This window comes from Mus pahari, chromosome 15, assembly GCF_900095145.1.
Source record: "Mus pahari chromosome 15, PAHARI_EIJ_v1.1, whole genome shotgun sequence".
In the NCBI taxonomy this organism is placed as follows: domain Eukaryota; kingdom Metazoa; phylum Chordata; class Mammalia; order Rodentia; family Muridae; genus Mus; species Mus pahari.
Window position 1 is genome coordinate 17,280,220 of NC_034604.1, and position 15,491 is coordinate 17,295,710.

At 38.8% G+C, this 15,491-nt stretch overlaps 1 protein-coding gene across 1 annotated transcript in view; it reads right to left on the minus strand.

Moving 5' to 3' along the window:
• Positions 1–15,491, minus strand: part of Klhl14 (kelch like family member 14) — a 104,963-nt gene that overhangs the window by 5,732 nt on the left and 83,740 nt on the right. Inside the window, exons 4-6 of the mRNA XM_029547248.1 lie at positions 9,542–9,620; positions 1,699–1,889; positions 1,460–1,618 (exon numbers count right to left, since the gene is read on the minus strand). Of these exons, the coding sequence (XP_029403108.1) occupies positions 1,460–1,618; positions 1,699–1,889; positions 9,542–9,620 (429 nt within the window). The remainder of the gene's footprint in view (positions 1–1,459; positions 1,619–1,698; positions 1,890–9,541; positions 9,621–15,491) is intronic.

The following is a 15,491-nucleotide window of genomic DNA, read 5'->3' on the forward strand; positions in this document are numbered from 1 at the left end:
ATCCTATACACCACTTTGGTTCTTTCGCCTCCACCTCCTCGGTGCTGGGAGTACAGGTGTGCATCACCATGTCTGTTTTCTTTGATGCTAGGTTTTTAGTCCAGGGTTTTAGGTATCATAGCTAGGCAAACACTACTAACTGAACTATGTTCTCCACCCACTAGACTTTTGATGCATGCATGTCCATGCTCATGTGTGTGCATTCACATGTTTTCTTAGTGTGTTACTATACAGTCTTTCTGTCTAATCACAATCTTGGATTTAAAAGTCACTCAGACATTTAATGTTTTATGAAAATAAAATGAGAAAAAAAATCATACTTTATTTCAACAGCCAAAAGATTAATCTAAAACATTGAGGTGAGGGAATGGAGTATGCATTGAAATTGAAACGAACAAACAAACAAACAAACACATGGAGTTGTGGTAGTTGGGGCACAATGCTCTCCCATTGTTGGGGGCATGGAGGTGCACGGCAGGTACACACTAGAGTATCAGCTTTTCTGGGTGAACATGAACTCAAATTATAGACATAAAAGTTAGCTCATGTGATTTTTATTAAATTTATGGATAAATGTGAATTAGAAAAACTTTCACGTCTAACCTTCCTCTAGATTCCTGTTGTGGGAGGGACAGTGAACACTTGGCTTTGGCACTGTCAGCACAGCTTGGTTTTGGTGCTCTCAGGAGCTGGCAGTGACTTTAAAGTTCACATTAAGAGCAGTTTCCTAAGTGTTGAGTAGAGGAAACTGAGGCCTGTGTTAGGTCGGGTAAATTCAGCATCACGGATCAGTTTTCCACCAAATGTGGTGTTATATCCATCACAATTTTATAAAGTGACATAAATTTTAAAAGACAAACATGTCCAGGGAAGGAAAGCAGCCAAGCAAGGGCTTTAGAAATACTGTGCTTTTGTTTTAAGTCCAAAAAAGCAATTCAATGTGAGAATCATAGATTGTTTGATTCTTAATACTTAAATAATTCTAAATTTAGACACCAAGTTTTTGCTTTAAGAAAATAAAATCCATACATTAGTTCTGTGAACCTGTGAGCACAGTTTTTTATGATTGTAGCAAAAAACAATTTTCTGGAGGACAATTCATTACTACAACTTTGGAGATAAAGAGTAATTTATTTCACTGGTTTCACTGTTATGACAAATTGTGCCTTTTAGTTATTAATGCTCCTAGACGTCATTATTCATTCCTTTAATGTGTATAGATAGTAACTTAAACATAATCCTATCTTCAGAATTAAAACACAATAAATGCTTGCTCCAGAGAAGTGTTAATTTACATACAGTGGATTATATTTGGTCAACATGCTTTTTACATAGTTATCTGTGATTATCTAGCAATAAAACCTTTAGCAAAGAACATGTAATACAAATGCTACTTGGACATATAAAACCAAAATAAAACAAAAGCAAAATGGTAACAAATAAACGAACAAGAAAAGACCTTTCAAATGATTCCCTCCGATTGCGTACAAGCGATCGTTCATCACAGCCAGGGTGTGGATAGCACGTTTCGTGTTCATATCCTGTTTGCGGGCCCAGACATCCATGACTGGGTCATAGCAATACAACCATGGGACGTACTCTCCATTGTGCACACCCCCTGTGAAGGACAGACACATCTGGGTCAAGTAAGTGCCTTGGACAGTGAACTTTGCAAAGAAAGATGGAAGAATGCCTTGCCTGAGATATATATTTTCCCATTGTGCACTGCTCCTGCATGGGCTGCCAGCGGCTGCGGCAGAGATGACACATAGCGCCACTCGTTTGTGTCTAGGTTGTAGCACTCCACACTGGACAGGTAACCGGTCTCGTTCCTCCCGCCGATCACATATAAATGCTTGTCCAAGCGGCATGCATAGAAACTGGCTCTTCTACAATGAAAATGACAGCTCTCAGTATGTCTCTGGATATCATTTGAAATGGGGTAAGGGGTACCCGATCTGCCTGTGAAAGCAGGGCGTCTCTTCCGAGAGGGCTGTGAACCTCTGGACAGTGCTCATCTGCCTTCTAAATCCACGCCTACGCACAGCAACCCTGTACATCACTCACCCCAGTTAACGCTTTTGCTGTTGAGATGCAAAGAAAAAAAAGTCAGCAGCGCTTTGGGTCAGGTTTTTTTTCTCTTGGCTTTTTAATGCACTGCTCAAATGTTCATTAATGTTAGGGATGTTTGGTGCCTTCTAAGGATATCATAGTTCAGTAAGACAAAGTGAAAAATGAGGTAGATAATGTAACAATAATAAATTATCTTGACATTCACTTTCTTTATAGTCCTTCAAGGGTCATTGTTCCCAATTTATTAGAAAACTGCATCATCAAAATTTCTCTTCAATTATCATTTTTCCCCTCCTAGTACGACTGCAAATAGAATAACTTTTGTGAACTTTGTATAGACTTTGTATATATTTGTCTTCTAACATATACACTTGCCTTCTAACACCAATTCCAGGAATTTCGTCTAGGGAGCTTTTGATATTAATTCTAACAAGGCTTCTGAATGATTTTAGTTCTCTGTTCAAGACAGGCTACTGGTAGTATTTGCCTGCTCTACTTTCAAAAGCAAGATGTATGAAATTCATTGAAAGGATAGGTGAGCAGTTGTGAGGTAAGTTATGACTTAAGAAGGAAGTATTGAGCAGTGGATTTAGTCTTTCAGTAATAAAAATGGAAAGAAGTAATATGAAAACTGTGCTGCTGGCAGAATATGGAATACATAGGTAGTCAGACCTAGTAGGAAAGATGAGGGGCTTCGAGGCCTAAGACATTCAGCTATGGTGGCCAGACCTATGATGACCAGGATGGCATACCTGTGGTCCTGTACTGTATAAATATTATTGGTAAGAGCTAAGACCCTGAAGGACATGATTGACACAGGAGTAATTAATAGACTATAAAAATTGCTAATAAGATTCTTGTGCAGCATCAATTGCAGCATCGAGAGTGCTGAACATTTTTTATCACATCACCTATATCACTTGGAGTTTTCTAAGTTGTGTGTATGAAATACTAAAGTACTTGGGAGCCAGTGCATGGCACCTTGCTGAACAATGTGTGACTTACAAAATGAGGCTTTTCAGTGTGTTTTACTCCCTGTGGGACAATCTGCTCTCAGAGTCAGATTGCTTGCCAGTACCACGGAGACAGTCAGTACCCTTCCCTCAGGGTATGTGCAGTTATGTGCCCACCATTTATTTCTTTTCAGAATCTGTCAGGTCATCTCTACCTGGATAAACAGTTCTTAAAAGTTGGCTCTCATGAACTCTTCATAATATAGCCCAAGGCTCTTATATTAGTGTTCAGGGCCAGAAATGTTTTGGATTTCAGGAATCTTTATATGTAGAAATATTCATATAGAGAAGATGGGGAAGGGAAACAAATTTAAACATAAAATACATTTCAGGTTTTTTTTTTGAACTTTACACACTTACTCTTCATTCCATCTTTAAACAAGTAGTTATGTGCACAAAATATTCTTTTGTATAGTATCCACTGAATCCAATTAACACTGCCCCTATGTGCATGAGTATGGGCCATCTTCTCGAATGTGGGCAACATGCCTAAAAAATGTGACACTACCAATAGCTCTTTAGCTAGGGATGGGCTCATCATCCATGCTAGAACCTTAACTGGCTTGATCTTGTTCAGATCTTGAGGAGATAACAGTGAGTCTGCATGTGCAACAGTTACACCGTGTTTAGACAACAGCATTTCACAATCTTCCACCTGTCCTCCTCTTCCTGCCATCTTCCCCCCCACCTGTCAACACCTTTAGCAACATTCCCCAAGCTTTCATGGAAGGGAGGTTGATAGAAATGTCATTTATATGGCAGGGTACTCACAATTGTTCATTCTCAGTGCTTTTACCAGTTCTGAGTGATTTTATACAACACTTTCAGTGTGCTTGTGTTTTACTGTGAGCATGTGGCCTGAAGTCAGATTACAGATGCTCAGCTTGTGGTAATGAAGGGGTGGCCAAAGTGCCTTGTTTGCACACATGCTTTATCACTATTTAAGTTTAATACTGTTTGGAGATGATACTGTGTTCGGCTTTTATCATAGTATTACATTGTCCCGATAGCCATTATTGTCATTTTAGGCTGATATTTTAATATGTTCTCTTCTCTATATTTCATTCATACTTTGGAAAGAAATGTTCAAGATCTGAACAAGATCAAGCCAGTTAAGGTTCAGTGGAAGAATTGAAAGGTGAGAGAGAACAGTAACAATGGAAAGAATTATCAGGAGAAAAGTGGGACAGAAAATAAAAGGTTAGTCAGATTTAATAAAGGCTATCTTGTGTGTGTGTGTGTGTGTGTGGAGAGAGAGAGAGAGAGAGAGAGAGAGAGAGAGAGAGAGAGAGAGAGAGAGAGAGAGANAGAGAGAGAGAGAGAGAGAGAGAGAGAGAGAGAGAGAGAGAGAGAGAGAGAGAAGAGAAGAGAAGAGAATCTCATCTAAATATAGAGTTAGGATTTTAAAAGTTGCAAAATAAGGTTCAAAGAGCTGGTCCACTGACTTCTTTCACTTGGATAGACAGATTCCAATTGCTTTCTAATGATCATGATCTGTCAAAATTATTTAGTGCTATTTTCTTTTCAAGTTTAAATGTTTCATTGAAAATGATGACATGAGTCTTCAGAAGACACACATCTCATTACATCATGGAGACAAGACAGGTCAACGTACTTCTTCCAATGGTTCTGTGATGGGCTTGGAGGTCTCCGAAAGGGTACCCTTATTGATTGCATTAGAGTCACCAGTGTATAACTGGACTACTGACTGTAGGCTGGGAATGGTGGGTTCTTCTCAGTACTGATACAGAAGACAGTAGATAATCATGATAGGAGTTGAGGTTGTGAAGAATGCGGGGAGACTCCCTCTGGCAGTCTGAATTCCCCCTCTCTGCTCTCCATCTCAGTTTTCTCATTCTGTTCTGGTTTCTCGACCTCTGATACCAAGGCAGCCCGTGAGAATTGATCTGATGACCTCCGGAACTCCTGGCCTATACACAGTGGATTTGGGATCTAAATTGGGAAAAGCCAGCAGATTTCACTCCCTGACTCAAAGTGCAATCTGTGTGTAGAAATTTTTCTAGTGATGCTGGCGACTCTCCCCCAGATTCCCTCTCATGGCCAGCATGGGCATTCCTGAAACGCATTACAGAAACAAGGGCTTGGTGATCTGTCAACACTGAGCTCCAGGCTCGGATATTACCAGACTAGTTTTTCTATCCTCTCTGTAGAAAGCAAAAACAAAAACAAAAACAAAGCCACACTTGGGCTATGCTATTTTTTGAAAGGTTAGTTCAATCCTATTAAATATCCCTTAATGGAGTTATACTGTCATAATGTAACATTGTCCCTTTCTTCTTCCTCTCACTTCTTCATCTCACTGCCAGAAGCATTATTTAGCACTTCTGAGATATGATTAGAAAAGCTAACAAATAACTTTTACAAGTATACTTTAAACTCTGCTTACATTAAGATCTTTAAAAGTCCTTGATAACACTCAAGGTGATCTATCAATATACCCTATTATCTATCTATCTATCTATCTATCTATCTATCTATCTATCTATCTATCTATCTGTCTGTCTGTCTATCTGTCTATGTATGTATCTATGTATCTACGTATCTATGTATCTATCTATCTATCTATCTATCTTTATCATCATCCATATATCTACCACCTGTCATTTATATATCCATCACCTATTCATCTGTCATCTAACATTTTCTATCATTTATCTGTCCATTTATCATCTATCTACATATATGTATGTCTATGTATTATCATCTAGCTATATAAATAATATTTATCCTAAAGTGTAAGACTGAATTGCTATAATCTTAACCTAGTTTGCATTGTTGACTTGCATCATCAAGTTACAAACAAGGAATTTTTCAAGCTGAATATTGTCTCCCATAATTTCTCCAATAATATTTAAGTTTGGGAATGTTATAGGCCTGTTAGTTTCTAGTTTTTCACTCAGTGAAACAGAGAGCTGTTGTTGTTCCCAAACTGCTCTTTTCCCCACATCTTATAAATTAGCTAGGGAGTAAAAACTTGGGCTTTATTACTAAATATAAAATGTCTATTTTACTTTAAAAAAAATAGAAGCCACCAAAACATTTCTCTTGGTCTAAGTTTTCAAGTTTTCCCTCTCTTGAGGCAGAATCAAATCCTAAATCTAAGACCCAGATAGTTCATCAGCCCTCATTTTTATTATAATAATTTAATTAAATGTATCCACTGATAATTTCATGCATGCATATGATGCACTGTGGCTACTCTTACCCCCACCCTCCCCATCTCCCCATTTCCCTCCTTATAAATCCCTTTCCCAAGTCTATGTCTTTTTGTTTCATTGTGTGAGCCAGTGATTATAGCCAGGGCCCTCTGTGTGAGTATGAATCTGGAACTGCCCATTGGATCCTGATGGGTTCACATGTAAGTGCACCACTGGGTCTGTCATCAGCCAAACACAATCAGGGCTTATGGGCGTGGGTATCCTTCCTTGCTGAACTATTGGCTATTGGAGGATTCTTGGGGGAAAGTAGTCATTGGTTTCCATGGTGTAAATTTAAAATTGTATTTCATTCAATCTTTTGCTTGTAAAGTCATAGCTAGAAAGCATGGGGTTTGCGAGCTCATCCATGTTTGAGTAAGACTAGAGGCCATATGTCTAACTCCCTGCTGAACAGGAAGGCGAATCAGGTGCTTTATTAGACCCCACTGGAAGGGCTGACAAGGTACTTGACTGGCCCTAGGAGCCAGTTCCCAGCTCTGTAGGGATGATTTACTCCTGAAATGACTTAGAACACATCTCTCTTATTCTCAACCAATCTGATAACTTCTCAGCATAAGAATGTCTCAGCCTTTGGCAGGAGAATAATAGAAACAGGTAGGTGAAGAATTTCTGGTTTGATTCATGATCTATGTCTTGTAAAATTAACTTAAATGTTTCAATAAGTATCTCTGATATGGAATTGTTCATCTATCTTGGGTTCCTTCTTCCTATGTTTAATGACCATGTATAGCATGGGTGGCCATTGCTATTTTGAATGGAAGTTTGGCAATGGCACAAGACACATTTCATTTGAAGTGATGGATTGCTGCATGGGCCAACCAGCCTACAGGAGAGATGGCACTAGAGGAGTACTGGGTATTTGTGAGGTCTGTATTTTCCTACTCAGCTCTGGAAGGAGTTATGCACTCTATTGGGTTGATTGTTCTAAATCTTAAAAGAAACCAAAAGAAAGAAAGAAAGAAAGAAAGAAAGAAAGAAAGAAAGAAAGAAAGAAAGAAGAAAAGAAAACTTCTTTTACTGAGGAACTGACATGATATACCATAATGACTTCGAGAGAAACGCTAAACAGTCCATCCTGTCAACGGTGGCTGCCGAGCGCCTACAGACCATGGCAGTTCTTTTCAGCAGGTCAATGAGCTGCTAAAAATTGTCTAAGTAGGACCTTGCCATGATAGGCCACCCTGCCTCAGAGGAAGTCATTATCGACTATCAAGTAAACAATACACACTCTAAAAAAATTACTAATTAGGTTTTGTAGCAATACTTTGCATCCTTAGGGGCTCTATAGTGAGATAATTGACCGCGACGTGAGTTATGCCTCCCAAGCTGAAGGCGTGAAGGTTAATTATCATGGTGTACAGCCCCCAGCAAAGGGGACGGTGGTGATGAGACAATGACATTTCAAACATGTGTTGATGATTCTTTGGCAAATACAACTTTCTAGAACGGTTTTGATTAAAGGGCAAAGTGAGGCAGTTACTATAGCAGTCACTAGGGGCTCAAACCCAAAAGGAAGTGCTGAAGTGTGCTAGAGAAAGAGAGCAGGAAACTCGTGGCTCATGAGGTTTGTCGGGATATTGATTGACTTGGCAGTATTTCTTGAGGTACAGTGGAGAGAATGAGAGAGGTTTTCTTAAATGAGCTTGTGGTGCCGAAGATATTGTCTGGATCTTTCCAGCTTATAGTGTTTCTTAGTGGCTTAGTTCTGTCCTCTCTCTCTCTCTCTCTCTCTCTCTCTCTCTCTCTCTCTCTCTCTCTCTCTCTCTCTCTCTTATTATTTCAGAGGATTATTTATATATTTGAGATAGGGTCTCACAGGCCAGCCCAGGCTGGCCTCCCAAGTCATAATCCCTCTGTATCAGTCTTCTGAGTGCTGAGATTGTAAACATGCACTGCTGTGCCCATCTAAGAGAGTGTTAATTCATTCGTATGGGGTGGGAAGATATTGAGCTTCTCAGCACGTTTAAATAGATTCATACTGTCCTGTTGCAGAGACACCCATTTTGGATGAAGATTGCCATTACATGAAATCTATGCTAAGGATCTACTTTGATCTCAGTGCAATCTACTTTAATGATAAAATGTGAGGGGGGTTCATTTTTTGAACAGGAAAAAGAACACAGCCTACTGCTTTTTAAATTCTTTGTTTGTTTGTTTGTTTGTTTTCAAGACAGGGTTTCTCTGTGTAGCCCTGGCTGTCCTGGAACTTACTCTGTAGACCAGGCTGGCCTCAAACTCAGAAATCTGCCTGCCTCTGCCTCCCAAGTGCTGGGATTAAAGGCATGCGCCACCACGTCTGGCTGCTTTTTAAATTCTTGATGATGAAGAGAAAAGAAGTTGTTGCTTATTGTCATTATCTTATTGGACGATTTGGTTAAAAGATGTCAAAAGAATTAAGTGGCTAAAATCTAACATGTGTATATATCATCATGTGCATACAAAGGCATGGTATCATGATTGAGTATAGAAATAAAATATTCATACACACATTATCCATGCTGTCCTTTGGTATCTAAGGGACTAGAGATAAATATTCTGTGTATGAAAATATGAGATGGCATTTATTTTTTGTTTTGGGGAGCAGGGTCTCATATACTCCAGACTGGCCTTGAGATTGCTGTGTGCTTGAGCCTAGCCTTTTAAATTTTGGATCATTCTGACTCCATCTTCCAAGTGCTGGGATTACAGGATTGTGCCAGCATTGGCTGCCTAGGATTAATATTTTAAAGCTAATAAGTCACCTATTCTTGATTTGTACATATAAATGATCTGAGTTCTTGAAATATTAAATTTAAATACAGATTTAAATGTCAAATCTTAAGTTTCAATGTTAAATATTAAATCTAATATTAAATTCTTTAATATTTAATATAGAAGCCTTTATACTGCTATGTAGACTGCTCTGAGGGTGGCAGACTAAGTTTTGATATACATTACCATTGGTAAGAACCATATAACTAGTGGTTACATAGTCGTTTCCAAATGTTATCACTATGAAGATACACTGCATACATTTTTATCTTCATGTTAGGACAAATAATTCATTTATTAGTTTCTTTTGCATTAACACGGTCAGCAGCCTAACTTGGGTAAGCCAAGGTTAGAACTTGGCCTCATATGACTTTCATGGACTCTGGTCAGCGTTCCTTATCATGTATCATCCATGTTTCTATACAGCAGTCTTACATGTTTCAGACAAAAGAAATAAACACTTACCTTTCTTGCATGGGTGGAAGTTGGATCCAACTATTAAATCGGGGATCATACCGGCTGACAAAATTTGTACTGTGTTTTCCTGTAAAAATACATTTTGAGATATTTAAAACTTAGATCTCTTTCTTGATTTGCACATTTATCAGTTTTTTAAAAATGTCTGTTGTCAAGTTTAACAGGCATGAATTATGCTCAGGGACCCTGTAGCAAGGCATGAGAGGCAGGAAGGCCTTTCCTCAAATGTGTTTCCTCTTTCCTCATTCTCTTTATTGTTGTGGACTGACTCTACCCAATCAACCATGCCAAATTCATGTTTACTAAACTATCAGCATATCAGGATAATTTTTCTGTGTTTTGATATTTTTATGTTTTTTTTTAAAAAAGAAATTACTGTCCACAAATTCTCCATTTTAGAGAATTCTTTGTATGACCTAGCTGGTTAGTCTTTTTGATGAGTAGATTTTTTTGTCCTAAAAATATTAAAATGTATTTTGCAGAGAAGTAATGGTAACAGCAAGCTTAACAGAAAAGTAAATTATTTTCCATATACTTAAGCCCCATACTTGCCCAATTCCCCACTATTAGCATTTATTTTTACTGACCCAAAACCTGACTGTAGTAGAGATTTGTGTCTCCACATGGAAATAATAGCAGTGATGATCATGGGTCATGCTTATCACAGAAGCTCTGTGTGTGCACCAGATAGATGCACCATTGCTGTGACGTAAGCAAAGTGCGGTAGTGGGAAGCGAGCGCGCAACTTCTGAGCTGCTTAACCAGATTATCCCCTCTGTTGAGCTAAAAAGCACATTAGTGCTTCCAAGGTATTAAAATGAATCTTATTTTGCAGACATATTGGCATCCAATTAAGAAATGCAAGAGAACAAGCACACAATACTTTGTGTGTACCACTAGAGGTGGAAACCAACTCCCACCCAAGGCCTCAACCCTGAACACTGCCTTTGTTCATGATTTGTAACTAGACAATGGTACCAGATTTCTTCCCATGAATAAACGGAATACACACATGTGTGTGCTGAAGTGGCTGAGGCATGATCAAGTTTGAAATCTACTGTACAGTCTCATCCAAGTAGCATCTCTTTTTGTACAAGAAAAGGTGTATCACTAAGCATGGCTGTCTGGTCTTTAGGCTGAGTGAATGGCTTGAAGGTCACACAGTTTGTTGGACTGACAAAGACTAAGTAGGGAGAGAGTAGAAACTAAGGAGTGAGGTATGGATTCAGTTTTGTTCTTTTTTTTTTCCCTTTCAGTGAGATAGAGTAGACAGCTCTATTTAATTGTTCCAAGGGTAGGGTATATAAGGGCTCATAGGGGTATGGGTGGAAAGGGCTGATTGGCCATAACACAGTACCTAATTATCATATGGGCAGGAGAACAAAGCAGGACTTAGGTGCTGAGTTATACAGTGCTTGCAGTGAGTTTTGTGCAGGGTCCATCCTCTGAGGATGCACAAGGTCAAGCATTTGTGCTCAGAAACACTCTCCAACATTAGAGTATAGAACTTCCCTAATATGATCAGTTTTGTTTTTAACCCAGAGAAACCTACAGGATGCCAAACCTACTGGCTGGACAATGTTACCACTGCAAGTTTGGGAAGCCACAGTACAGAGTAACTATTTAAATGTCCAGGACTGGATGAACCCACTTAAGAAAAGAGGTTGGAATTGGAAGATAAAGGGTCTTAGACATGACCTCTAGGGTAGGAAAAAAAATAAAGCAACCAAAGTAAGATTGATATTTTGAAAGCAAACTTAAATAGTGCTTGTGAAAGAATGGAGTAAGCAGTTGAGACTACGAAGGGTGTGGGTGACCTGGACAAGTATTCCTACAGTGAACTGAAGTTGAGGAGAAAGCCAATAGGGACAACTCAGGAGAGACTAAAATATAAAGACATGAAGGGAAGACACTACACAATGCTTCCCAAACACTTCCTAAACCAACAGAAGACTAAACTAGAAGATACAGACCAAGAGAGTGTTTGGTGGTCATTTCTAACTATTTAAGCTCAAGAATACTTGAAAAGTTCTTGAGCTTAGGCAATAGGGACCAAGAATTAGATCATATATCTGTAATAGAAATAGCTACAAGAGGAAAATATGTAGTTTATGCTGGATGTCCAAATTGTCCTTAGAAGCCTATGTGTTGAAAGCTTGGTCCCTGGTGTTCTTGGGAGAAGACTGGACCTTGAGTGTGCTAATGTCATCTATTGACAAATTTATCATTGAGTGGGCTAGTAGTACATGGAAGGGAGAAGCCAGGTCCTTAGTAGAAAGGTGAACAGGAAAATGGTCTTTGCAAAAAACATCCTGTTTTTGAATAGATAGGAAATTAGTGAAATCAGTCGAAAGAGATGTCAAAGGATTCTAGGGACGGTGAGATGTGAAATCTGGAGTTCCTTACCATATGGAAGTGTGGACAAGTGATGACAAATTGCTTTTATCTGGCGAGCCACAGAAAGATAAGAATGGTCAGGATGCCCTAGAAACTTCAAACAGGGAGGCTCCAACTCAAATAAGGACTCTATGTCTAAAGCTGTTTTTTTGGGTTTTTTTTTTTGAGTAATTTTTTTTGGGGGGGCAGAATTTGTCATAATTTCCCTGTAGAGATACATTTTCTTTGGTGCTCAAGTTTCTTGTTAATTTCCAAAAAGCATCTGAAAACTAAAAATGTTCACAAGAGTCAGAACTCATCCACCATGCATAAGACTGTTTCTCTATGAAGTTTGGGTCAGAGTTTCTGTTTGGAAGAAGGAATCTGCCACTTCTGGTAATGGTGTGGACGGGGGGGTTCATGTGCTGAGAAGCAGTGGTATAAACCAGAAATCTCGATTTCTTGTAGAAAGGAAGTGGAATTAATTCAGAAAAAAAAGGCTCAGCAGAGCCTGGCTTGAAGGGGTTTGAGATTAGAGAATATCTCCAGAGGCAGGGATGGTGGTGTGCAAGAGGAACAGGTTGGGGACTGGGACTATAAACAGCATGAAATTTCGAGAGTGGCAGGGAAGAAGCAGAGGAGATAATGAGTCTTTTGGAAATGAAAGTGAGTTAAATTGAACTTTATTTGCTGTCATAGGGCATACTGTTGAGACTCTTCTAGAGGCTTCAGAGTGGTGGCTACATAAGATGGAATTTTGGAAAATAGTTTATACTTCCCACATCTTTCTTCTTCTTTTCTCTATCCTCTACTCATCTTTCCATTGTTTCCTATAAATATTCAACTCTCACCCCAGCACACCCCACTCTGCCTCCTTCTACTTCCCTCCTTTCCTCACCTTCCTCTTCCTTTCCCCCTTTCTCTCCTATTCTCCCTTTCCTTCCTTTACCATTTCTCCTTCTATTTCTAGTTCCTTTCCTTCCCTACTTCTTCCTGTTCTCTCTGTTTATTTCGACTCCTTTTTCTTTCTTCACTCTTTTCCCATTTCGTTCCTTTCACCAGTCTCAGATTTTCCTACACCATTCATTCCAATAGGGTTTCAGAAGCTGTCTAGACTGGCTTAAAAACCTTAGATCTTTCTATCCCCTCCCTCTTAGCACTGGGATTACATGCTTTCTCCACCATATCTGGGTTTTCATTTTCTTTCTATCTTTTCCTTTACTTGTCTTCTTGTGATGATGCCCCACCACCAGACATCATTGATGAGTATTAGTATATGAAGAGATGAATGAGAAAACAGGGAGAGTTTCCAGCCAATTGTAGGCATAGAGCAGGGAACAAAAATCTCCTCTTAATTGTTTGAGGAGTTAGTTTAAGTGGTAAATGTAAACCGAATTTCTATGTATTCTGATAGTATATATGGCTACATTCCTATTACTATGAAATGGAACAAGTTGACAGGAGGTAATATTTATACTATAGCTGAGTCCAGTAATTAATGTTAGTTTTCTGATGTCCATTTTTGGTCATGTAATCAAGACCACCAACAAATGAAAAAATATTTCTGTTTGAAGAAGTGCATCCTTATGTTTTATGAGCATGATCTGAAATTCACAGTTCTGTATTTTGCTCAGGATATACTTTTCATAAACTATTTTCATATGAATTAACACTGAACTTGAGTTCTCATCTTTAGAACAGATGTGTGCATAACATTTGAACCATGTGTTAATTGTTCTCCTGTATAGCTATTACATAAAAGTATTTTATATTAGCATATTTATCCTTTGTGTCTGTATTAGTTGCACAGGGCATCATACTATGAAAACTCCACATTTATGAGTGGTTCAAGTCTTTTTAATGTTTTTATGATATGTGGAGTGATTAGAGTTCATTGTAGCAAGTAGAAGCCACTTCCCATTAATGCAGTGCTTTTTAAGACCAATGGCAAAAATCATAAATCATATTTCTTTTTTTAAACAATGGTTGACCAGATCAATGAGAAGTACAGTGAAAGACAAGTAATAGTTGTTATGGACTAAGACCTTGAAATCAGACAAAACTATAATGGAATCATTTCCTTTCTTCTGGTGAACAATATATTCTTAAGTGAATACTCTTCAGAGTTACTCTCCTTACATAGAAAAACTGGAGCTACATAGATTATGACTCACAAGGTGCTTCTGAGGATTAATTGAAATTTCAGCAAACATTTTCTGGCTGAAATATTGAGTGCTCACCATCTGCCAATACTATCAGAGCCTAATGTGGTTGACCAGATGGACAGAATTTGTAGCTACATGCAAAGTATTTGTGGAATTGTGATAGTTATGGTACATAGTCCAGTTTTCTCAGAAATAGATGCAGCCCAATTCTTTTTTTTTTTTTTTTAAGACAGAAAGGGTTTATTTTAGCTCAAAATGTCAAGTTATAGTCCATCATTTCAGGGAATGGCAGGGACGTAGGGAGCTAGCCACATCCCACGCAGAAACGGGTCAACAAATGCATATATGTTTAGTACTTAGATTACTATCTGTACTCTTATATAGTCTAGAATCCTTGCTTAAGAAATTAAGGAATGGTGCCACCCACCTTACTGGCCACTTTAATTGAGGTAATCAAAGAAAATTTCCACAGATGCCTACAGGTCAACCTAATACAGACACTCCATCATTACAGCTCCCTTCCCATATGATTCTGTTTTGTCAAATGATGCAGCCCAATTCTTAGCTGCAATGTTGGCTGATCATGGCCACAGATACAGCCCTCATTGAACAGGCTACCTTGCCTTCTGTTTTTAATCTTCCTTCTGAAGATGCCCGCCAACACATTTTTAGAACATTTTTAATTAAAATACAATTTTAATTGACACAAGGAACTAAAGGCTGGCTTACTTGCCTCTGATATAACCAGCTCCCCTCTGTTTAAAGAAACCAAATTTCCATCTGGAAGTTTCCAAGTTTCTAAAACAGAACTATATAGAAAGAGAGAGCTTCCAGGCCTGTAACTGAGGGTAATGTTGAAGTTAACATACTGAAACTTCACTCTGAGCTTCCTAGCAGCTAAAACAGAGAGAAGACAGTTATTGGCATGATCAGTGATGCTGATCATGCTCACACAAGCACACCAGGCCTTGGCACTCTGGCGACAAGAAACTGCTATGTAAATATCCACATGGTGCACCCTGAGTTTCCAGTGAGCAACTCCAGCAGTAAGTGTGGTTTGGGGTTGAGAGCCTTTCTGCCACTGTATTCATGCAGGGTTTTAATCCTGGTTGCTGTTTGCTTCAGGTGTAGATAGAGTGAAGTCAGTACAGTCAAATGGTATACTGTGAGTCTCTGAATTAATTAAAAGAAAAACGCCTTAATCCTCTCGACTAGAGATCAGAATAACCTCTAAATTCTCCCCAACTCCCCACCTAGTCCTCTGGGATAGATTTTTGATTTGAAGTTGAAAAGCAAGCAGATAATAGTTATATATTCTGGCCTATGCTTATGGAGCATGCGTGTGCATGTGTCTGTGTGTGTGCCTGTACATGTTCGTGTGTGTGTGTGTGTGTGTG